This window comes from Nelumbo nucifera, chromosome 2 (genome assembly GCF_055504915.1).
Source record: "Nelumbo nucifera cultivar China Antique chromosome 2, China Antique-T2T, whole genome shotgun sequence".
Taxonomy (NCBI): domain Eukaryota; kingdom Viridiplantae; phylum Streptophyta; class Magnoliopsida; order Proteales; family Nelumbonaceae; genus Nelumbo; species Nelumbo nucifera.
In genome coordinates, this window is record NC_142650.1 from 72,147,246 (window position 1) to 72,172,851 (window position 25,606).

At 35.5% G+C, this 25,606-nt stretch overlaps 1 protein-coding gene across 1 annotated transcript; it reads left to right on the forward strand.

Moving 5' to 3' along the window:
* The first annotated feature begins 31 nt into the window (after positions 1 to 31).
* LOC148802321 (uncharacterized) lies at positions 32 to 24,181 on the forward strand. The gene is made up of 4 exons (XM_088897869.1): positions 32 to 252; positions 3,029 to 3,128; positions 23,725 to 23,900; positions 23,947 to 24,181. The coding sequence occupies exons 1-4, from the start codon at positions 32 to 34 to the stop codon at positions 24,179 to 24,181; spliced, it is 732 nt and encodes a 243-aa protein (XP_088753995.1).
* The last annotated feature ends 1,425 nt before the right edge of the window (positions 24,182 to 25,606 follow it).

The window sequence follows — 25,606 nt, forward strand, 5'->3', positions numbered from 1 at the left end:
TAACTAGATTGGTAGTGGCTCATATACCAGAATGGGGAATGGTAGTGGTAGTGGTAGTGGAAGTAGCAATCGGCATCATAGAAGTAGTACAGTGGCAGAGGATAAATTAGCATCTTTGGTTTGGATCTATGATTGGTATCTATTGTACCTAGCAGCATTCAACATTTCCATTGATAGAGGACTAGGAGTGGAAGATGTACGTAATTGTATCTCACTAAAAGTGGAAGCTTCACTGGTGGAAACTTTGGATATGTTTGTAGATTTCTCAATAGATGATTTTCTGTGAAAGTGGAAAGGAATTACAAAATCAGTCTCAATTAAGGTCTCAAGTTCTTGTTGGAACCCTCCACCTCTTGGGTTTAGTAAACTGAATTTTGATGATAGCATTATGGGTAACCTAGGGCCCTCTAGAATATGGGGAGTTATAAGGGATGAAAAAGGGAATTTGATAGCCATGTTCTTTGGCCCAATTTGGGTGGGAGATTGCTTGATGACTGAGATATTAGCAGCTCTAGAAGGGGTACAAAGGACTAAAGACATGAATATCAACAAACTGATCATAGAAGGAGACTGAGATTGTGGTGAGCTGGCTAAAAGAGGATAAATCTAGGCTTTGGAATTACAACAATGAAAGGAAAAAGTTTAAATGGCTGACTAAGGATATTGAAGTTTGATGCACTTGGGTAAGGAGAAGAGCAAATTCATATGCAAATAGTCTAGTAAGGTAAGGGTGAACAGGAACTCTATCTTTTGGGCTCAGTTGTAATTGCTCTTATATTTTGGGTGTATGTTGGCTGATTCCAGGAGTTAAGATATTTTGGCTCCCTTCCTCTATAATTTTTCTTAATCAATTAATGAATATCTTTGTTATTGATAAAAAAAAATGGAAGCTTCATTGGCACTTCTTTATTTAGGATTACTCTTTTTAAACCTTTGAGGTGGAAGATGGGGAAATGCAGCTTCCATCATGTTTCCCATGCATGTTTCAGCTTTTTACAGTAGTCACATGCTACTCCCTCCTCCTCAGTCCCCCTTCCTTTCCCAATAGATTGAGGTCTCATAGGTTTGGCAGAAACAAGATTTGTATGTGTATGGGGCTGCATCATGACCTTTGTTTATATGGGCAAGAGAATCCGCCTGCCAGTATGTTCTGCCATGTAACGCCATAGTTTGGGGTTAATCTGGCGAGGAAGTCAAAATCCCCATTCCTTTCAATCAGCTTTCTATGATTAACATTCTTCAAATGATATCCAAAAAACTCTCAGGTAAATCATTTTCTTCCCACATAGATCTCAAAGTAGAATAGTATGTGGGCGATGCTTCCCCCACTTGAGATTGCTCACCTCCATTTTTAATTGAAAAGTATGTGCTAAGGTTCTAAAAATTGATACAGGCTGATATGCCAGTAGGGCATATTGGCCTGTATCGGTGCTTTTTTTATGTTTTACTTATTTATTTTTCAAAACTGGTTCAGAGGGATCGGTTTAATTCCAACTACCCTCTGAACTATGGCCTGATCCAATACACCCTCTATAGAGGCATATCAGGAATGCCTCGATATGATACGTATCAGCCGATACAGGCTGATATGTAACGATATTTTGAACCTTGGTATGCACAGCATTAAGTACCTGGTAATATGTTTCTAATGCATTGTTCCTTATCTCCTTGGCTGTCTTCATCCATAAAAAATTTCGACCAATGCTAGGATGCATGAAATTAATGAGCCATAATATTGCTATCATGTTTTCTTATATCCACTTCCCGTGTGCTGGTTTATGAAGATCAAGTTCCTTCTCATCACCTATGAGAGCCTAATTTTTCATGTCCACCAACAAAGATCTTAATGGACTGAGCCTAATCAAGATTGTTATCTCCATTAAATCTAATAGTGGTGACTCGAGTGTTGAGAGTATCCCTGGAGAATCCCGGGTTGCTCCAAGAATCAGCACTTTGTTTGGAATCATCACTAAACTGATTCATTCCTCCCAAAAATGATATAAGCAATTGATGAAGCAATGTAACAAACAGTTCTCAATCAACAACAAAGCCCCAACACAATTTCTCAGGATTATTCCATTCCTGGAGGCTGGAGTCCCAACACGAACTCTTGATCAAACAATACCTGGGCAATGTTTTAAAAAACGACTTAGAAACGGAACCATTTTGTCCACCGGCTTTCCGGTCGACGGTTAGACTGTCTAATTCGAACGGATGGCCCGTTCTGACAAAAAAATTAAAAAAGTAAAAAATAATTAAAAATAAAAATGGTCAAAAACCATTGAATGGGTTGATGGTTCGACCGCCCGGGTCAACAGACTGTTGACTTTTCCAATGGTTTTTGGCCAAAGATGGGGTTTGAGATAAAACAAAACCAATTGCTTAGACAGTTCCTGGGCCAAATGGTCTAACCATCCGGGTCAACGGCAGTTCGAAAACTATGTACTTGGGTACCACACCTAATCTCACTTTTAAGTATTCCAAAGTCCAAACTCCAAATGAAGAAGAAATCTCTGATTTTCCCTGATTTTTAGGCAGCAATCTCGAGGAATACTTCCTAGGCACGAAACGTGAATGAAAACCTTTTGGAAGATCGGGTGACATCTGCCTTGGTTGTCTGAGAGCTGTTTGCATCAGTCTTCATTCCAATCTTTCTGTAATGAATATTCTTTTATTGACAATTTTCTTGTTCATCGTTGCTTATCTAAAATAAATAAATAAATTCAGATGACATATCTATAGCCTCCATAATTTCTATTTTAGTATTGGGTTCGACTATGATTTTACGAAGACATGATACAAAAAAATTCATAACCAATCAACAGGCATCATAAAAGCAGTAACGAATCAGTTAGATTTTCATCAAAATTCACATCAGTTTTGATTGGTCAAAGCCTTTTCGATATCATATCTTTCCGACATCATAATTTTTTTTAGTATTTGAGTTCGATTATGATTTCACGAAGACATGATACCAGAAAAAATTCATAACCAATCAACAGGTATGATTTTTTATATTGTTATGCAGACGAGACAAGGAGCTTCTCCATATGGAAGTGGACCATATCGCAGATGCAAGTTCTAATCAGAGTTTTCCTTGTTTCAGTAGTAAAACTGCTCTTCAAACAGTATGCTTATTGTGTAATGTTTTGGTATTATATTTGCTTAGTTGCCTTTTATTTTCCGTTGGTCAATCATTAGTAATTAGATGATTTCTCTTTAGCGCCTGCTTTGTTGAAACTTAATGGATCCATTAATACAAAAAGTCCTCCATGTTTTTGTTACTCTAGAATATTTTTTAGTGTAGGGCTTTTTAACTTAATTAGTCTTCTGAGTTTTCTATTTGCCTTCATTTTGAATGCCTTCTAATATCCTTGTCCTAGTACTTGTTACTTTGCCGACTGACTGGCAATTTAGGGATGTCAATTGGACTGGATTTGGTCCAATCCAGTCCAGTCCAATGTGAATCCATTACAAATAGACCTGATCCAATTCAGTCCAATGAATATTCTGGACCATTTTAGACCGGTCCAGAGACTGTCCAAACTGTTTAAATTCCTGTTAATTTAGATTGGTTTCAACTCAAACATAGTCCATTGACACTTTTGTTCTTATCTTCTATCGATGGATCAAATATTGGCTCAACTCAATATCAATTCATTATGAACGGACCAGGTCCAATCCAATATGTCATATTAGTCTGTCCAGTCTGTCCAAATTCAATGTCTTATTGGTCCATCCAATCCGTCCAAATGAATTTTGATTTGGACAGAGTCCAACCCAAAACCGGTCCATTGACACCCCTAACTGACACATTGGATTGGGTTAGAAATACTAATGTAATCATTCTCACTATCACAATTGAAGACATCAAAGGCAACAATTTCTGCTGATCATCGAAGTTCGTTCTTATCTGTCTGGATGTCAAAAGTTTTGTACAAATGCTCACATGAACGCCCATGAGCACATGAGAAGTTCAAATACTAATTTTTTGTAAAATTGAATTCATTTCACGTAACCCTTCTTGGCCATTTTAGTTTCTTTACCTTGTTTGTACATCCAAACCATTGGTTGAAATTGTGAAATTGAAATGCGGGATAGCTTTGTGGTCTCTCGGGGTTACCCACTTATTGGGCGTTCTGTGTAGGAATCTATCAGATTGTAGCGTGAAATTTTAATCTTTTCTGATAGTAGGATGGGAACAAGTTAGATTTAGCAGGTTGAAGCAGAGCAAAAGCTGGACCTGTGGAGGGCAACCATATGGATTGGAGGCCTGAATTTCTTATCTGTTCAATGTTTCAAGGGTTAGTATCGGCATTGAAAGTAACAAGAACATTGGATATATAGAAAAATAAAAATAGCAAAATCAGATTATTTCTAGCCATCTGATTAATATTTTATACCATCACCATTTTATTTATAAACATTTTTCTCCCTAATGTAATTGCCCAGTTAAATGGTGGAGGGGGGGAGTATGGGTTTGTTTGGTTTGGTTCGAATGCAGAACTTGGAACCTACCCTGGAAAAACTTAAATTGTTTAGACATTACAAAGTATAAAGGCACTGTGTAAACTTCTGCTTATTTTTGTAGTAGAATACCTGAGTTGAAGGCTTGAGAACCAGAGAGTTTCCAGCAATCAGCACGGGAGCAATTTTTGAGACTGCTAAGTTAACAAGATAGTTGAATTAAAGGTGGATTACTAGTATAACACCAAGTGGAATGTACAGTCAAATGCACAATTGAGATTCTTAACCCATTTCAGAAGTATGGACAAGAAATAAATAAAGAAGGCATTCACTTTGATTTAAGAAATTCTTGTTATATAGAATGAAATTCCTTGAATTTGAGGAAATAAATCTTACCAAAATTATATTAAAATAAAACAAATCAGTTTAAGAAATATGTTAGTGAAGAAAACCAGGAGTAATGATTAAATTACATCAAATGGAGTTATTTATAAAATACCATTTTATGTCAAATAAATGAGGAGAAAATGGACAACTCTATGCAGAAGAATGTCCTCAAGAATCCATAGTGTACGTTTGACATGGACACTTCATCCATGCAACACATGGTGGGGAGGTGTTGGAAGTCCATTGCTTGCAAAAATAAAAATGATTAGTCCAAGGAGCTTCTCTTGAAGACTATCATAAATTTTACAGTGTTCAGGGTGCCTTCAACCACAACAATCTTCATTCATAAAAAAAATAAAATAAAATAAAACAAAACAAACCATAAGAATCTTCTGATATCTAAATTAAGGCTGTGTTTGGTTGCTGTGCAATTTTAGTTGCACTAGTACAAATACAAGAGAGTGCAAATTCTGGTTTAATTTTGTTTTGGGTGTTACTTTATTTTGCTTAGTCTTGCTTGACTTCATTTGTACTGCAATCAAACAAAATAAGGTAAAATTTGAAATAAAAATAAATCATAATTTACACTGCCATGGTTTTGCATCAGTGCAAACAAATTTGCATTGCAACCAAACACAGTCTAAGGGAGAGCCAAGGCTTCTTGGATAGCAAGCCTCCACCACCTTAACAAATTTGGAGCTCGGTTGTTTCTGCATTAAAGCATACATTGCTGGCTCCCACTTTTTAATGTGGTTTCACTGCACCATGAGTTAGCATATAATACGAATAGTATGCATTATATTCTAAATTTGATCTCAACAGATCAGAAAGTGATCCATTAACAACCCTAACTGAAAGGGTTGTTACTTGAAAAAGGTATTTCGAGATAGGTGGCTAACTAAAGGATGGTGTGTTCTGGAGGGTTTAGAAATAGAAATTTTAATGTTAAATCCAAGTACCTATGGTTGCAAAGCCCTATGTAACTTTGTCAAGTTTTGATATTTAGATGTCTTTGCTCAAGTAGAATAGGATATTACTATATTGTCGTTGGGTACAGAACATTAAAAAGTTGATTCATGAGAATGGCCACAAGAATGCTAAAGCCTACTGCATACCAAAAAACTGCAGCAAGAGCTATACCATCCATCCTCAAAGTATGAATTATATATGATCTTTGTCAACGAAAACTACTAAACAAATCAACAAAAACAGTTGTTTAAATATTATGCAATCATTATTGTACCTAATAATCTTGGAAAATATAAATGCGAAAAGTTTGATTTAATGAGGGTCTTCCCTTTTGGATCAGATTTTAAAGTTCATTAACATCATACCCCACCTTGAGTTAGAACAAACGTGTATATACATATGGTGTTCCTTTTTAACCACAGAATTTGCTTAAAACGATTACTTTTAAAGAGGTAACATTATACATTAGGAGATAATTTACTACATGATCACATCAAAAAGACAAAAATGATAAAAAAAAAATAGCATTACTTATAAATTTCCCTAAAAGTAAAAGTAAAATGGTACTACCATTGCCAGGGTGGTTCTTTAGTTCCTGTAAACGGCCATAAATCAAGAAATACAATTACAACTCAAGCTCTGACATCATACCAATCGAAAGGAGTGGAATTGCAGGGGCTTCAGCCGCAAAAGAGTTGCAGGGACTTCTAATTTAGCTCCTTTCAGTTCTGAATGTTTCCATATTGCAGACCTGATGCCCACAATGAGATCAAGTGAGAGAGTAAGTGGCTGCTTGATTCCAAGTACACTTACAGAATGAACAACGGAACAGAGGGCATTTGAAGAGGGCATGCCTCATTAATCAGATTGTTCAAACAGAGCAAGTAGAAGGGAGAGATCGAATCTAAAAGGAACATAGGTATGACCGTATAAGTAGAGATTCAAACTGAAGAAGAAAGAAGAAAATGAAGGGGAAAAAAGGAAGAAAGAAGTGTAAGGAGGACTCCATACCTGGTGCAGATTTGTTTAGTCAATGTACTCAGAGACTTGGAGCATAAATGACGTTTTTCCGAATGCCCTTATTTAAACGAAGAAAGACCTATTTGCTTGAAAAAGACTTGAAGCTTCAAATGGAGCTTTTGAATTTTTGACAAATTTGAGCTTTCTCGAACTTTTCGGGGGGCCTGTCTTTTCGGCTTCCTGTCTTTTGGTTGCCAAATGAAAAAACTCCAAACAAGGTCTTCCAAGCTTTAAAAAGCTTGAAAGACCTCTCAGAAAGACTTGCCAAATGCCCCCTAAATAAGTATTAATTTCTAATTATATACAAATTCCATATACATTATACACTTACCATTGAAATAATCCAAACTCTAAAGAGTAATCATGTTATCACATTTCCTCAAATATCACTCACTATCTTGTGAAATTTTAACAGCATATTTGGGTGAGAGTGGGCTAGTTAGTTTAGGTTTCAAGAGGTCTAGAAATTGGGTAAGATCAGTGGACTTTGTTTAGGTTTCAAGAGGTTAATTGTACAAAGACTATCAGCTTCAGAGCTGAGATCACTAGAAATCCAAAGCAAAAAAGTTGGAAGGAATTTAAAATGTCACTGTTCTCATTTAGATAGTGCATAATCTCCATGGACCTAACTCCCTAAACTTATCTTATTGGCCCACTTTCTAGCATTAACAGAATCATCAAACACTACAAGTATTGGGAGATGAAGATGCTTTGCATTGTGTAGAGAACACTGATGTGGACCCCACTGCTGTGGTCCCCACTGTGTTCGTATGGCAGCATATTTTTTGTTAGTTATGTCAGTGTTAGTTGGTAGTTATTTTAGTTTGTTATTTCAGCTTTATTAATAGTTTATTTGCCATGTAAGCAATAAGGGCAATTCAGCCCTTTTACAATTAGTCAACATATATAAATATTAAGAGTGGGTCGGCAGATCAACGGATCAACCCTCTCTCTCTTTTCAAAATCTCTTTGTGTGTTTCTTCTCTTTTCTCCCTCTCTTCTTCTCTTCTGAAATTTCTTCTTTCTTTTCTTTTGAATTCAAGACTGATTGTAGTCTTGATCGACTACTTGGTATCAGAGCCGACCTAGGAGCTCTTATGTTAGTCTAATTAGATTGACTACATGAGAATTTCCTAGGTTTAGAAGTTTTTCAACAGAGAAGGAGGATCGGCTGATTCTTGGAGGTTACCGGTAGTGTGCGGCTGCTACTAAGAAGATTGTAGAAGGCTGGGAGAGTTCAGGTAGTCAGGAAGAATCAGAAAAGGCTTCGGATCCTCAAGATTAGCGTTTTGCATCAGACAGAAGGTGGCGACCAGAGATTTTCTTTCATAAAGTAAGTTTTTTCTTGAGAATAACCTTGGAAAAAATCATCTTGGTCTATTTTGAGAGGTGCGGCCGGAAAATTTGTTTTTTTCTTTCCATTAGGGTTTTGAGAGAAAACCCTAAAATTCAGAACTGTTATTGGTTTCAGATCAGATTTTGAACTGGTTTCATACATAATTTTGTTTTCTTTGTTCTTTGGAAGACCTAGGCCGGCTGTTATCAGTTGTTTGGGTGTTGTTTTTCTATTACAGTAGTTTAAAAGGTTTTTTGTAATTAATTCTTGACCAAGAATGGAATTCAAGAATCAGGGGGGAGGTATTTTTGGGACTAGCAATTCTGGTAACATGTCTGAGAATGCCTTTCAGATTACAACTGTGAAGTTTGATGGATCAAACTACTTAGAATGGGCTCAGTCAACCATGATGGCCATTAGGGGTAGAGGAAAACTCAGCTACTTGTTGGAAGATGTGAAAGAACCAACTAAGGAGGACCAAACTTATACCAAATGGGTTCAGGAGAACTATTTGGTTATGACATGGTTGTGCAACTCTATGCAGCCACATATCAGCCGAAACTATTTGTGGGCAAAAACAACCAAGGAAATTTGGGATGTCATGAAAGAGACTTACTCCCAACCCCTTAATGTTGCTAGAGCTTATGAATTGAAGTGTGAGGTTAACAACCTTAAGCAAGGAGAGAAACCAGTCTCGGTTTACTTCTCTACCTTGAAATCTTTGTGGCATGAAATTGACCACCTAGAAAACACTTGAGTGGGAAAGTCAGAAGGCTGCACAGACTCATAGAAAGCAAGTTGAAACTAATAGGGTTTTTGAATTCCTAGCTGGTCTGAATCCTGACTATGATATTGTGAGACAGCAAATACTAACAAGGGACAGTGTGACCTTATCTCAAGCCTATTCCTTAGTGCATAGTGAAGAGACTAGGAGAAAGGTTATGATGCAGCATTAGCCCTTCCCACCAGCCTTAGCAGCAGTTAAACCTAAGTCTGGGGGTGATACGGAGAGGGATATAAAGAAGGAAGATAAGTGGGATCTAGTGTGTGAACATTGCAAGAAACCTAAGCATACTAAAGGCGCATGTTGGAAGCTGCTAATACCGATTCTACATCCTCATCGGGCACAAAAGGCACACCTCTAGACACCCTAGCAGATGTCCGAGCTGCCCTAACTCAGTTGAAAAAGGAAGTTGGAAATTCTGCTCAATCATCTCAGCCACCATCAGCTCCTGCCACATCAGCCTTTGCTCATTCAGGTACTTGGGCCTCAGCTTACCATACTTCAGCTCCAGGTAACACTGAACATTGTTGGGTAATAGACTCAGGTGCATCTGACCATATGACTAGCTTTCCACCATTGTTCCCTACCTATCACTTATCTTCTGGTAGAGATAAAGTGTCCATTGTTGATGGTTCCCTTGTTCCCATTTCTGGCAAGGGGGACATCAAGTTGTCTAATACCATTACCTTATCTTCATTTTTGCATGTCCCTAAGCTTGATATTAATTTTCTTTCAGTCAGTAGTATTACAAAACATCAGAATTGTTCAGTAACTTTTTTCCCTGACCGATGTGTTTTTCAGGACTTGGAGACAAGGAAGGTGATTGGGACTGGCCGTGAGACGAATATGATCTATCTGCTTGGAGGGAGTTCTCATTGGGAAGATCGTGAAGATAGGAAGTTTTTGTTTCTCAGTTTGTTAGTCAGGTTATGCTTTGGCATAATCGGTTGGGTCATTTATCCTTTCGGTCTTTGAAGAGTTTGTTTCCAAATTTGTTTGAGTCTGTTCAGATGTCAAATTTGAGATGTGAGAGTTGTGATCTTGCAAAGCATTGTAGAACATCTTATTCCTTGAGTAATAAAAGTAGTAATTCTTTTGATATTGTGCATACCGATGTTTGGGGCCCGTATCACATCACTTCTATGGGGGGATACAGATATTTCTGGTTGTTTGTTGATGACTATACCCGTTTTTCTTGGGTTTACCTTATGCGTTCTCGAGATGAGGTTCTTGCTTTGACCCAGATCTTTCATCAGATGATTTTAACTCAGTTTGGGGTCATAATCAAAATCTTCAGATCCGATAATGCGAAAGAATACTTTACCAACCCATTAGCCTCTTATTTGCTTGATCATGGGATTATTCACCAGAGTACTTGTCCTTATACACCACAGTAGAATGGGGTTGTTGAGAGGAAGAATAGGCACATATTGGAGGTGGCTAGAAGCATTATGTTTAACTACAATGTGCCTATTCGTTTATGGGGAGATGCTATTCTTATAGTAGTGTATCTCATTAATTGAGTTCCTTCACGGGTTCTTGACATGAAGCCTCCATTTACCCATCTATACCTTGATAAGGAATTGTTTACTATTCCCCTTAAAACCTTTGGTTGCACTTGCTTTGTTCAGATTCTTTGACCTCATCGTTCCAAATTTGATCCTAAGGCCTCCAAGTGTATTTTTCTCGATTATGCACAAACTCAAAAGGGTTATTGCTGCTATGACCCTACTTCTGGGAGGAGATTTGTCTCGATGGATGTTACTTTCTTTGAGGAGGTACCCTATTACCCTAGGGTTTCTCCTCAGGGGGAGAGTAGTAAGAGTGGGGTTAACTCATCAGAAGTTCCTTTACTTGTTCCATTGAGTGATGAGGGATGTAATGGTGAGGGTTGTCAGAGGTGTCAAGATTTGAGAGTCTATCACAGGCGGTGGAGGCAGGTTAATTTCGGTCATCGGCAGTCCAGGCCAGCCCCAGTTCCTTTTGCGGATCCAGATCCAGGTACCACAGTCCCTTTATCAGATCCAAGTCCCACTGAGATACCTTCCATTGTTGCTACTTTACCTCCTTTGGATGACCTTGAGCTCCCCATTGCAGTCTGTAAAGGAAAACGGCATTGCACCACATCCACAACTCACTGCATTTCCCAATTCCTGTCCTATGATCTGTCCCCCTCTTACAGGTCCTTTCTCACATCCATTGCTGATATTCCTATTCCTAGAACAGTGTAGGAAGCCTTGTCAGTTCCTCAGTGGAAAGATGCAATGAAGGTTGAAATGGATGCTCTTCTGAGGAATAATACTTGGAAGCTAGTTAACCAGCCTAAAGGAAAGAAACCGGTTGGATGTAGATGGATATTTACTGTGAAACATAATGCTGATGGTTCCATTGAAAAGTATAAGGCCCGATTAATTGCAAAGGGATTTACTCAGACTTATGGTATAGACTCCTTGGAGACTTTTGCTCTAGTAGCAAAGATGACCACTATTAGAGTTTTGTTATCCCTTACAGCCAGTTACTCTTGGCCCTTGTTCCAGATTGATGTTAAAAATGCCTTCCTCAATGAAGATTTACAGGAAGAAGTCTACATGCAGTTATCTCTTGGATTTTATGATGTAGAGATAGGAAAGAAGGTTTTCCAGTTGAATAAAGCCTTGTATGGACTAAAGCAGTCCCCTAGAGCTTGGTTTGATAGATTCAAACAGGCCCTTGAAAAATTCGGCTATGTACAGGCCCAGTCAGACCATACATTGTTCATTAAAAGAGTGGCCTCATCCTTGACTTTGCTTGCTGTATATATGGATGATATTGTAGTGACAGGGAATGATAGTAGTGAGAATGAGTCTCTTAAACAACTCCTTCATCAAGAGTTTGAGGTGAAAGATCTGGGAGAGCTACGATACTTCTTGGGTATTGAGGTTGCTAGATCTAAACATGGAATTTTTATTTCTAAAATGAAGTATATTCTAGATCTATTGGAAGAAACTGAAAAGTTGGGTGTTAAGCCTACAGATACACCTATTGAACAGAATCACAAGATCAGTGTAGAGGGTGGAGAGTCACTTGAAGACCTTTCCAACGGTTAGTTGGAAAACTCCTCTATCTTTGTCTCACATGACCGGACATCAGTTATGCAGTCAACATTGTCAGTCAATATATGCACTCTCCTAGAACTATTCACCTCCTTGCAGTTGAGAGGATATTAGCAAATTTGAAGAGATGTCTAGGTAGAGGTATATTGTTCAAGAATAATGATCACATGAAGATAGAGGTTTATACAGATGTTGATTGGGCTGGGAGTGTTGATGATAGAAGGTCTACCTCTGGATATTATGCCTTTGTAGGAGGTAACCTTGTCTCCTGGAGGAGTAAGAAACTAAGTGTTGTTTCTCGTTCTAGGGCTGAAGCTGAATATAGATTTATGGCTAATGGTGTGGCTGAAATCCTATGGCTGAAGTCATTATTTGAAGAGTTGGGTATTGCTTATGAGAAGCCCTTAATGTTGTATTGTGATAATCAAGCTGCTATTAATATAGTTCATAATCCGGTATAGCATGACAGAACTAAGCATATCGAAGTCGACTGACATTTTGTCAGAGAGAGGGTTTTGTCTCAATAAGTGTGTCTCCTGTATATCACCTCCAGCTTGCAGCTCACAGATCTTCTTACCAAGGCTGTTCCAAGGAAGAAGTTAGAGGCAGACTGTGCAAGTTGGGAATGACAAATATCTATTCCCAAGTTGGGGAGTGTAGAGAACACTGATGTGGACCCCACTGCTGTGGTCCCCACTGTGTTCGTATGGCAGCATATTTTTTGTTAGTTTATTTTTGTTGGTTATGTCAATGTTAGTTGATAGTTATTTTAGTTTGTTATTACGGCTTGTTATTAGTTTATTTGCCATGTACGCAATAAGGGCAATTCAGCCCTTTTACAATTAGTCAACATATATAAATATTAAGAGTGGGTTGGCAGATCAACGGATCAACCCTCTCTCTCTTTTCAAAATCTCTTCGTGTGCTTCTTCTCTTTTCTCCCTCTCTTCTTCTCTTCTGAAATTTCTTCTTTCTTTTCTTTTGAATTCAAGACTGATTGTAGTCTTGATCGACTACTCATTGCAAAGCTTGAGTCAATGAACAATTCCAATTGTAGATTTAACTACCTTTGGCATTCCCAAATAGGACCAAAATATATATTCCACATGGAGATACATTGAGATTTTAAGACCTTCCCAATCCTAAATGAACATGAGTTACTAAGAAGGTTGCTATCAAAATAAACCGACATCTATCCAACCAACCATGAAGGGATATGACTCCTTGGTTGAGGACAGTGAAGGGTTGGAGGATCAGAAATAGAATTTGGCCTCTTAAGCTTCAAAGGAGGCTACTACCTTCAAATACCTTCTTGTTTCTCTCTCGAAGACCTCCACATGACAGCTTATAACTGCCTTCCTATATAACCTTCCTCTTGTTCTCAATCCCACATCTCTCCATTGTTGCAGGAGGAAAATTCCAAGAACCACCTAATCCACCCCAATTATGCCCAAAAAGAAATGCCACGATCTCCTTGGTAGTGAACTGAGTAAATGTGAAGCTGATTCTACCTCCTTTAAACATATAATACATGCTTAAACATAGAAGAGGGACATCCCACTCTTTTACAAAGAGTAATGTCAAAAGCAATGATTACTTTTGCTGCCTTGAAGAGACCTAATCATTAGAGCAACCAAATTCCAGAAAGGATATGGATGGAGAGATATAAACATCCTTAAGACTATTGATTAGAGCAACAAACTTTTCTATCTTGACAATCATAAAGGGGCATTTTAAATGTAAATTCCAGCCCCACCACATCCAAGATTTTATTTTCTGACCATTACCCACCCTAAGTCTGATCAAACAAGTTCAAAGTTTCCATCTCAACTTATCCATCAAGGTGACAATTCACATTTCTACAAAAATATTGGTCATTCGGGTGTATCTTATTGAAAGTGAAATGTCTATTGTATCTGAGTTTAAGTTATGTGTCCCATCTTCTATGAGGGACAAAATTGTCTTTCTTGTAACTCAAGTTTTTCATAAATAAAAGTCAAGTGGATCGGCTAGGAGAGGTACTTTTGTACATCCTCTCTTCTAGTCTGGTCGAACACTCTTCTCCTCTCCTTCTTCTTTCTCTTTTCTTTCTTCTTCTTTCTTCTCTACTTTGACCTAGAAACAACTAGGGTTTATTCACACATTATAGTCAAATAAACTACTATCCCAGATTAGTAAGTAAAGTTGTAAAGGGATAATTAACTATTGCATGTTGGTTGAGAAGCACTTGTGGCACTGAAAAGAGTGCTCTTGCTCCTTCCTGCATTTGGAGCACCAACCATTTCAACACCAGCAACCAGCTTCAGGTACAATTCTAACCACTTGATGAAGCAAACCATTAAGCTAAAATTGGTAAACACAACTAATTCTTCAATGTCTACGCATTTTTTGAAAAGGCAATGAATTTTGTGATTACATCAGAACCTATGTACACCAAGGATCTATGCAATGGAATAGTATGTACAAAAAGTATGATTCACTATGACAATATGTCCTAAATAGAGTAATCCTTTCAAACAACAAGCTACAAGGATAGTGTTGTCAATGGGACAAGAGCAGAGCACACCCAGTCCTGACCCATTAAACAAATGTGCAGACCAGTTCCATACCAGACCCACCCTATAGGGTCTGTAATAAAAGACCAAGAACCAATTCAATTTTTAATTGGGTGCTACTCTTTGAATGAGAATGAGGATGACCATAAACAGTCATTGGATGTTTGAAATGGATAATTGCAGCTAAATAGACCGACTCTAGGAGAGGTTCTTTGAATCCTGAACCAAGTCCTAAAACACAAGATGAGAAGCCACAGTTATCAGGTTGTGATAATACTTTGAAGCAAGTTTGCTGATTCTAAAATTTGAAGAACTATTTTTTCTTAATTTATTGAAAAATATGAAATTAGGAAATACAAGAACGAAAAAGAATAATGAACATAAGAAACAAGCTCTTGAGACCTATGATTCTTGAAAAAAGTTCTGTTGTACTGGATTACAAGTTTCATAAAGTAGAAACAGTAAGTAATTTCTCTAGTATTTTGGGAACAGATTAATATTTTTTAACAAAGAGCTAAGAATGTACTTTACAAAAAATAGTCTGAATAAACATCAAAAAAAGGGAGAACATGTTCTCAGTGGTTTTTCAACTTAGTTGTGGGGCCTAATTTTCTAGAAAAAAGACTATGAAAGTCCAAGTCTCCATTTCATACACTTCCTACATAACCAATCACATTATGACAAGTGTTCAGAAACTTATTTGAAACTTAGTCATTCTCACGTGTACTTAGTCTAAACATCATAATCACTATTTGTCAAAGCATTATATTCTTCATCTTCATTATAATGTTAATATCATCTTCATCCTCATCATAAAGGTTAGCATGGATGATATCTACTCAGCAACTATTACACTCTAGTGTTATATAAAGCATATAAATATTAAAATTTAAAAAAATAAAGATAGCCTTGTGGAAAATTTTGGGACTCCCTTAAACTCCTTTCTGTATTGGTTAGCAAAACTTGTGGGGAGGGGGAGGGAATGGTCATTCCCTCTATTAGACAGTTTTGTATGCCCTTAGCTTCAATCAGTTTTGATGTACTTTTGATATTTAATGTAAATAAATAAAGTACATGTTTGATTCATGTTGTGTGGTATGCTTCTGCGTAAGACCCAAAAACTGGACACTTAATGAGACTTGTGTTAGTTTTAAATGTTCATAGCCGTTGGATAAGTCTGGGGAGATTTATCCTGCCAAGGCTAACACTGGTGTGCTGCCAATTGTTGTGGGGTGGCTTGTCTCAGCCGCCAGGGTGAGACCCAAGGCACACGTAGTGTAGGATTACTTGAACCCTTGAACCAGACCAGATTTCTAGTATTGCCCTGGACCTTGGAGATTGATGGGCAAAACTAGAAAGTTACTCCTGACCCCTAGACCCGATTATGGTACTGCACTAGGTGTCGAATTGGGCTGTCTTTGATATGCCAATCAATGAGATCCTTAGCGGGGGTCAAAACCTGGGTATGTTGGGACAGTCTGAGAATTCATCTGAGTGGGTGACCATAGTGACGGGATCAGCCCCTTTGTCGAACAAAGGTAATGATCGGGAATGCACTCTCTCTGATGGAAACCAAACTGCCGGCAGTTGATTTCAATCGTTGGAATTTTGTTTTGCAAAATTTATATATATGATATATACTTATATATGGTTTCAAAATGTTTGCAAATGGTTTAATTCCCGGGATCCATGTGAGCAGAGAGTGCAGCACTGTTCCTTGCAGCCGAGGGAGAGGTCCTCTCTTGTCGGGCAGTGCTTGATCATTATGGGCTAAGAGGTTAAGTGTAAGGCCATTTAGGATAATACCTGATGGGCTAATCTTGCATCTGCCCACAGTCCCTTGGTTTTTATAAGATGGCTTGGCCCAGAGACCACTTAGTGTAAGTGTTGGGCCCATAGGGTCCATGTGATGGGCTCAAGGGGTTCACTGGGCTTTCCAGTGAATTCGGCTAGGCCTTGTAACAGAGGCTGGGTCGAACCCATGTGGCTGATGTGTAGATCAATGCTTGGGTCCCACACCATACAAAGAAGCCCTACTGAGCAACAGTTTGGAAGACTATTGAGCACTTAATGCATATTGGGCTTAAAGCCCATTTCGATCTGGGCTGATTTGATTAGTCACTTAAAGGGGCGGATCTGAGATTAGGTTAAGCCCAAAAGCTGATCTAATCTGCAGATAAGATTAAGAGGAGTCCTAATCCAAATACTGATTTGGATAAGGGCAATTCCTAATATGATTAGGAGGTTTTCTTAATCACTAAGAAAGAGGAGGAAAACCCTAATTCAAATTGCTTGAATTCGAACCCTAAGGGTTTTTCTAGCAGAATATCCTACGTTCTTGAGATAAGATCTCAGATAACCCTAGAGGAGAAAATAGCAGTTCGCCACCTTCTTCTCTAGCATTCTCCTCTAGCAGCTGCCGCCATATTTTCTGCCAGTTCGAGTTCTCAGTTAGAGAAAATCAAGAAAGGTTCTTGATTGTTCGTGTGGTGCTCACAGTCTTCCATCGAGTTTTTCAAAAGAACCTGGTTCGTGGGACGAACACTGCTGGTTCGGCTCCATCATCACTGCGTCATCTTCAGTGGGAGCTGATCTTGGGATCTTCTTTGGGCGTGAACACCAACATTGGGAGATACTACTTCTCTGGATCAGATATAATCCCTCCCTTCTCTTTTGGTTCAAATCTGGTTTGGTTTGGTTCAAGTAGGATCCTTGAATTTTGATTCTAAAATCAGGGAATGCGATTCCCAATTGGAAGAAAGGTAGGAAATTTTTGAAATTCGCCCACCCATTCCGCAACAGTTTTGGCGTCCATACGATGGATCCTACCACTTCTTTCACCCTCAAATGGAGGAATGTCATTCCACCAAGAGTAGGAATGGGATTCTGATTATTCATAAAAAAAAATGGGATTCTGATTCCGCCCAACCATGCAAACAGGTTGGAATCGGAATGGCCCATTCCAATTCCGATTCCCGACCTCTATTCCCGTAACCAAATGGGCCCTAAAATTAAAACACACAGAACCAAGTCCACAACAGACTTGGTTCCATAGTTTACTAGGCAAAAGACATAAAGTATCCAAAACAATTGTATAGATAACTAAGTGATTATTTCAATAATCCCCTCAATGGAACTTATACAACATTAGCTCAAGATCTGTATTTGAGCTATGCATAGCATAATACCAACAATATACCCTTCCTCCACTTTGCCAAGCACATGTCATCACATCTACTAAATGTTAAAACAAGGCGGTGAAGAAATTTTCTCCTTTTTTGAATTTTTTATTTTTTTTATTCCATGTCATTTTTGAAATAATCAATGAGATGCACTTTCCAAGAACCTAAATAATCTCTTCTACTAAAATTTCTCCTAAACTACCTCCCCCACTTTCTCCAAAATTACCTCTAATTTCTATTTATCTTCTAAATTATCACTAATTCCTATTTATCTCCAAAATTATCTCTAATTTAGTAGAGAGTTTATCTCCTAAATTATCTCTAATTCCTATTTATCTTCTCCCCTACTTTTTATGTACTAACAATTTAAATTATGTTTTTTCTGGATTATCAATTTAAATGTTTTTCAAATATTTAATGATATGTAATATCTTTAAATAAATAATATTCAAATAACAAAAATTTAAATATTTTATAGATTATTTAAATATTTATCATAACTAGATTTTAAATAGTTAAAATAATGGAATTATGTAATAAATTTAAAAAATTTCTTCAAAGTAGAAAAATAATTACAACATAATATTCAAATTAATAATAATTTAATATATTACAAAATTCATGATGAAATTATGTAATAATAGTATAAATTATGATTTTATGGATAATTAAATTCAATAAATAATTAATATTTTAAAATTTAAATACTTTACATATTATTTAAGTATTTAAATAACAAAATATTCAACATAACTAGATTTTAAATAGTTAAAATAAAGAAATTATGTAATAAATAAAAAAAATGAAAAGTAGAAAAACAATTATAACATAATTTTGTAAACACCTAATTTCACTTATATCAAGTAATAATTCAAGAAAATAACTTTCAAAAAAATAATATTTATTAATAATAATTTTAAACTCTTAATCTGTATTTATTATATAATTATATATATTAAAATTAATATTTATTGTATTTCAGTAATTATTTATTGTTTTCGTGATAGATGTATTTTGAATGATTATGTATAAATTTATTTTGTTTTGTTATTTAATAGAAAATTTCAATAATTATTGGAGATTAAACTACTATTATTGAATTCTTTAAATTTAGTTTATTGTACTAATTGTATTTATTGTATTTTTGTTATAACTTATTGATTAATTAATATTTATTAGAGATTAAACTATTATTTGAGATTATACTATTTATTGACCAAGTTAATAATATATTTTTAGTACTTATTGCATTTTTGTAATTTATGTAATTATTGTATTTTTCATTATCAATATATTTTCAATAATTGTGTATTTTTGCTATAAATTTTCAATAATTATTGGAGATTAAATTGTTAATAATTATCAAAGATAAAACTATTAATTTAGCTAAAATTATGATTGTTCATGAGTTGGTTCAGTCTGGCAGTAGGTTATTACGCCAACCAAATTGACCTAGTCAAGTTGGGGAGATGGTTAGCTGAAACTGACTGACCTTTTGTGAAAACCGACCCACTCAAGTAGTATCGGTTTGGGTCGGTTTTCACAAAAGGTCAGTTGGCTCAAAAGATTTAAACTTAAAAATTAAATTAAATTTTAAAAATTACAATGCAATTATTGACTAATAAATTTAAAATCTAGATTTATGAAATAAAACTTTTTAGACTAAGAAATTTGGGAAATTTCTCACTTTTTCATATTAAAAATTATATTTAAAATATAAAGTATTAATATAAAATTAATAATGAAATTATGTAATAATAGTATAAATTATGATTTTATGGATAATTAAATTCAATAAATAATTAATACTTTACATATTATTTAAGTATTTAAATAACTAAATATTTTAAATAACAAAATATTTAACATAACTAGATTTTAAATAGTTAAAATAAAGAAATTATGTAATAAATTAAAAAAAAATCTAAAAAGTAGAAAAATAATTATAACATAATATTGAAATAAATAATAATTTAATATTTTTACATAATATTGTAAATAACTAAGTTCAGTTATATCAATTAATAATTCGAGAAAATAACATTAAAAAAAATAGTATTTATTAACAATAAATTTAAACTCTTTATATTTATTATATAATTATATATACTAAAATTAATATTTATTGTATTTCAGTAATTATTTATTGTTTTTTGTGATAGATGTATTTTCAATGATTATGTATAAATTTATTTTGTTTTGTTAATAATTATTAGGGATTAAACTACTATTATTGATTTTTTAAATTTAACTTATTGTACTTATTGTATAACTTATTGATTAATTAATATTTATTAGAGATTAAACTATTATTTGAGATTATACTATTGATTGACTAAGCTAATATATTTTTAGTCCTTATTGTATTTTTTTCATTACCAATATATTTTCAATAATTATTGGAGATTAAACTATTGTTATTTATCGGAAATAAGACTATTAATTTAGCTAAAATTATGAGTGTTCTTGAGTTGGTTCAGTCTGGCCGTAGGCTATTTGGCAAACAAAATTGACTTGGTCAGGTTAGGGAGTTGGTCAGCTAAACCAACTGTTCTTTTGTGAAAACCGATCCACTCAAGTTGTATCGGTTTAGGTCGGTTTTCACAAAAGGTCAATCGGTTCAAAAGATTTAAACTGGAAAATTAAATTTAATTTTAAAAATTACAATGCAATTATTAAAAATTAGATTTATGAAATAAAACATTTTAGATTAAGAAATATGGGAAATTTCTCACTTTTTCATATTAAAAATTATATTTAAAATATAAAATATTAATATACATCCATGGTTAGGTTGCTCGATTTTGGTCGGTTTACAAATGGCCAAAGTGAAATTGATCTAACTTGGTCGAATTGGGAAATTTTTGAACCAAAACTGACTTAAAATACTAGAAAACCGATCAACTCGGGTCGAGTTGATCGGGTTAGTCGGTTTCACAAGTTTGATGGATAAACCTAACTGAAATTAATTATTGTTATTTTTGTATTATAAAAAATTTATTAAAAGTAGTATATAAAATATGAATAATTATTAATTATTTAAAAAGTGAAAAATATAAAACAATTGTATACTCTTATGTGTTTCTATTAGGATCATTTACTAGAACACACCTTATAGTTTTATATATTTACTTAAACCTACCTTATAGTTTTCATTCTACTAAAACATCTCATATATTTTACAATTTATTTACTTAGTCAACCTTTCACTAAGGATTGTTTGTTTTGCCATTATGCCCATGATTTTTTATTCCAAAAATACCCTGAACACTTTTTCATACAAAACACAAAATTGGCCAAATATAGCCGATAGAGTGGTTACCCGTGTCTTATTAAGGGCAAGAATGATATTTTTATTTCTATTTTCTTTTGATTAAATTTATTTAAATGAACATTAGTGTCAATACTGTCATTTTCCACTATCATCTAATGGAAGATTGATTAAATCCATTGCAAATTATAAGTGGTGTTTTAGTAAAATGCTAACTATAACGTAGATTTTAGTAAATCCATGAAACTATAAGGGTATTTTAGTAAATGACATTTCTATTATTTATCTTTCGTTTAATAAATTCCGTGCATTGCACAGGCCCCCTCTAGTAAAACTAAAAAAACATGTATCACCATATGCGATATACTCACTCGAGTGAAGCTCAGGATCCATTTCCAGCAAGTGAGAAGGACAAAAAGTCAAAGTCAGGCTTTCAATCTCCTCTGTATACTTTCTGCAACGAAAGTATATTGATTCTACAACATATTTGATTATCCTCATCCAACATAATGCTCAAAAATTAAACTAAGTTTTGGATTCATCCAAAATTTCAGTTCACTCAGACAATTTGACTTTGATGGCCGAGAAATATGCAAACTATCAAGAATCTTAAAAAAAAAAACATAATCCTGATAAACACCTAAGCCAATTAATACAAAAGTACAAGGAGAATTTCCCACAAATGGTCAATTCCCATTTAAATAAGCCAGTAACTTTACCTATGAATAATTCTTGGCTTTTCCCCATAGAATTTGACCAAAACACAAGCCCCACAGACAAAATGGGGATTGCCCTTTGCCAAAATCATCTTCACAGTCTCTATGTAGATGAAAGTTACAAACCCAAACATCCTTTTTCTGTTGGCAAGGAATCCTAATATCTTGAAGAGGGCCAAAGCTCCTATGAAGCAAAAGTTACCAACATGAGACAGACCAAAATATTTGATAGTAAAATCCAAAGACTGCAACTTCAAATAATTAATGGTATTGACTATTGAGATAAATAGAATTACTTAAAGTAATTGGAGGTATATCTTCCTTGGTAAATGTGCTCTTTGCAGGAAAAGTCAAATAAATCTGTTGAGACCCAACAACAATGGCACCTGGTCACTCCTCTCACTCCTGCATCCAAGAAATTTAGGAGCTTCTTCCGCTAAAACTACTGACTATTGTCCCATGTGGTTTGTAATCAATCAAAAAGGTCTGACAGTTAAAAGCTTATATCAACTATAGATAGAGATAGCATCCCATGAAAGACCATAACTACACCTGTCAATAACTTGAATGCTATTCTTCAACCGTGCAAAAGTTTTGTTAAACCAAAATCGGCCTTCCCATGCCTTCAGCTCTCTGTGAGGTAGCCAAATTCAGTAACCAAGAGAGGTAATTTATTAGGAAAAGACTAAAAATGGAAGTCATAAATTCCAATGGTCACTTTAATTCAGAATGGAGTCGCCTCAGTTTTTATGTTTGTTGCTAAGAAAACCGTGGCTAAAAACCAGTTTTCTTGTAGCGTCAATTTAACATTCAGTCATTTTCTTCAGTGGAATACTTCAGCGCATAAGTTCCAAGAATGAGAATGTTGAAACCCATGCAAGGAACAGAAAACCAGACAACTGCACATGATGCATGTGATGCAGAAGAGAGAGAGAGAGAGAGTCACAAGGTATTGAACAATTTTGGTAATGTTCCTCTTAATAATGGTAATTTCCCAATATAATTGAGATTTCTCTATGCCCAAAATTAGATTGTCAAGACCACACAATCTAATAATTCTCGCCACATAACCCACCCTGACCTATAAGACCTAAGTAGATTGTCAAGACCATCATTCAGAATTTCTGAATACACCCCCTAATTCCAGTCAATCCAGGGTTGCCCAGGATGTACCCATCAAAAGTTAGTTTAATACTATCTGTGGTGGAAGGAGCCATGAGCTAACTATTTGAGGTTTTGGTATGGAAGAGTTTGCAATGTGCTGCCAGGCTCCTATTATGTCATCAACTGATGAATCATGTTCAAAACGAGCTGTTGTTTTTACCAAATTTGCTACCTTGACTTCCATGCTTTCAATCAAGGCTTTAGCTGTATGAGTCTCTTCTTTAAAACACTGTTATTTATTTCTTCCCATGTTGTCCAAAGAATGGCAACCCTAGTGCTTGTTAAAAAAGGCTAACCACATCATCAAGAGGAGAAGCTACAAGGTTTTTAAAATTTGCTCTGTTAATGTTGAAGGTAAAAGTTCCATGCAAACAAATAGTTAGAGGCTTAAAATATAAGATCAGAAAATTTAATTTGGAGAAGTAAAATCCTGATAGAGAATGTATTAACATAATAAACATTAAGAGATAAAGCCTCTTTCCCCTGGTTAACATGTTTGTAGGTATGCTATAGGGCAGTGTTCACAACCATGATCAGTAAGTTCCTTGTTATTTATGGGATCAAATTTATTGACCATAATAATTGAATCAACACACTATACATATGCTGCATGCAGGTTTGCAAGTATAACAAAGATAATATAAGCCATAATTGCTTTTTCAATTACTGTGCAGTTGTTTAGATGCCCTGAGGCACCCGATCCTGTGTGGACCAAGATGGCGTGATGCATCTATGGATATGGTTAGGTGGGGTCTAGGTTCAACTGTTTTTCATATTACAGAGGAATACAACTGGAGATGCAGGTGCAATTGCTATTTCTGAGTTCAATAAGCATTCCCCTATATTAGAGGATTTTAGATGTTCCTCTACAAGAGTAGACTCTGAAGGAGGGATTGCCTTGGCTGAGGCTATAAGTACATTTACTCAATTGAAAAAACTTGATCTGCAGAACAACATGTTTGGTGTGGATGCTGGAATTGCCTTGAGTACAACACTTTTCTAGACATGTGAGCCTTATTGAAGTTTACCTTAGCTATCTAAAGGAATCTGCTCCTTCGCTTGAAGTATTGGAGATGGTCAGAAACGACAACACTGCTGAAGCTGCTCCTTCCATAGCTGCTTGTATAGCAACAAATCAGTTCCTTAGCAAGCTAAACTTGGCTGAGAATGAACTGAAAGACAAGGGTGTTATTGTAATTGTCAAGGAACTTGAAGAGGGCCATGGCCTATTAAAATAAGTTGATTTCAACACCAATTCAATAAGGACTGGGGCCAGACTCTTGGCACAAGCTGTGGTGCATAAACCTGAGTTTAAGTTGATGAACATCAACGGGAATTGCATTGCCGATGAAGAGATTGGGGAGGTAAAGGATATATTCAAGAAATCCCCTGAAATGTTGGGGCCCCTTGATGAAAATGACGAGGAAGGAGAAGAAAATGAAGAAGGGGAAGAGAATAATGAAGATCCTAAAGAGAAGGGTGATGAAAAAGGAAGAGAATGTTTTTATTTTCTTTTCCCCTCCCTAGTGCAGCAGTCTACTTTATTTTGATGTTTCTATAATGCACTTGGAAATGTTTTTTATTCTAATTTTTGCTTAGATAGTTGATATGTTATGAGATATGGTGGTAGATTTGAGTTTACATTTTATTTTTCTCAGGTATCCTAATTCCCAAAGAATTAAGATATGGGAAAAAAAGGTTCCCAATCAGGTCAAGTAGGGAGTTTCCCTACACAAGGTACTCTCTTTTACCCACATGGAGAAATCATGTAGTCAATCCAATGGGTCACAAGGATGCTTCTTTGTACCATTTGCCTTACCTGGCTTCTAACCATGCCTTAATGAATTTACCTTGAATTTGATGTTGAATAGATAATTTACACAATTTAGCCTGTTTATAGTTTAAACCTACAAGGTCACAACCTTCACTTTAATAGCAAAGTGCTCTAACCAAGTAAGAGAAGGCTTTTCAACATATTTTGTTTCTTTTCTATTAAAAGGTGATAAGTCTATAAAACATATGTAAGTTGGTCATAGGGTTAGATTTTGATCAGAAATAAAGTATTCTTCTATCCATGGTTTCATTATTATTCTCTCTCTAGGTTTGATCTTTGGAACATCACATAACCCACCACAGATTTTTCAATCTTCAACATTGTTCCACAAAAGCATGTGGCAGTAGCAAACCTTGAGTTAACCCACCAACCCAAGGTTGAAGTTGAACAGTGCTTGGAGACAAAATAGCTCTATAGTCCTCTTGCCATACCTTTACACTACATTTCATTTGTACTTATCACTACACTTGTAGTTTTTTGTGGGCTGGGGTTGTAGGCTATGGCCTATATGCCAAAGTTTTCCCTACATGTGGTTTTCATCTTACTTTCTCCTCCATGTCCTCCAATGCAATTCCTTACATCCTTTGTAATCTTCCCCTACATTAGGACCAGTTGTATTGATCTTTTGGGTTGAGGTAGCTTTAAATAATATATCAGTAAAGATGCTTCTTGATCTAATTACTCTCAATATACAATGGATTTTTTGGATGAGTAACAATACGTATTTTATTAAAATGTTATGTAATAGTGAGTACAAAGAAAAGTAAGCCCATATATGGAAGTTAGCCTCAGCTAACCTCCAGACAAAAAAAAATACATCAGCCCTTAA

Excerpts from the sequence above, each read along its gene's own strand:
- LOC148802321 (XM_088897869.1), top strand. The coding sequence starts at position 32 with ATGGGGAATGGTAGTGGTAGTGGTAGTGGAAGTAGCAATCGGCATCAT. Across the intron at positions 253-3,028 it reads CTGGTGGAAACTTTGGATAT|ACGAGACAAGGAGCTTCTCC; the intron begins GTTTGTAGATTT and ends ATTGTTATGCAG. Across the intron at positions 3,129-23,724 it reads GTAAAACTGCTCTTCAAACA|AGGAATACAACTGGAGATGC; the intron begins GTATGCTTATTG and ends TTCATATTACAG.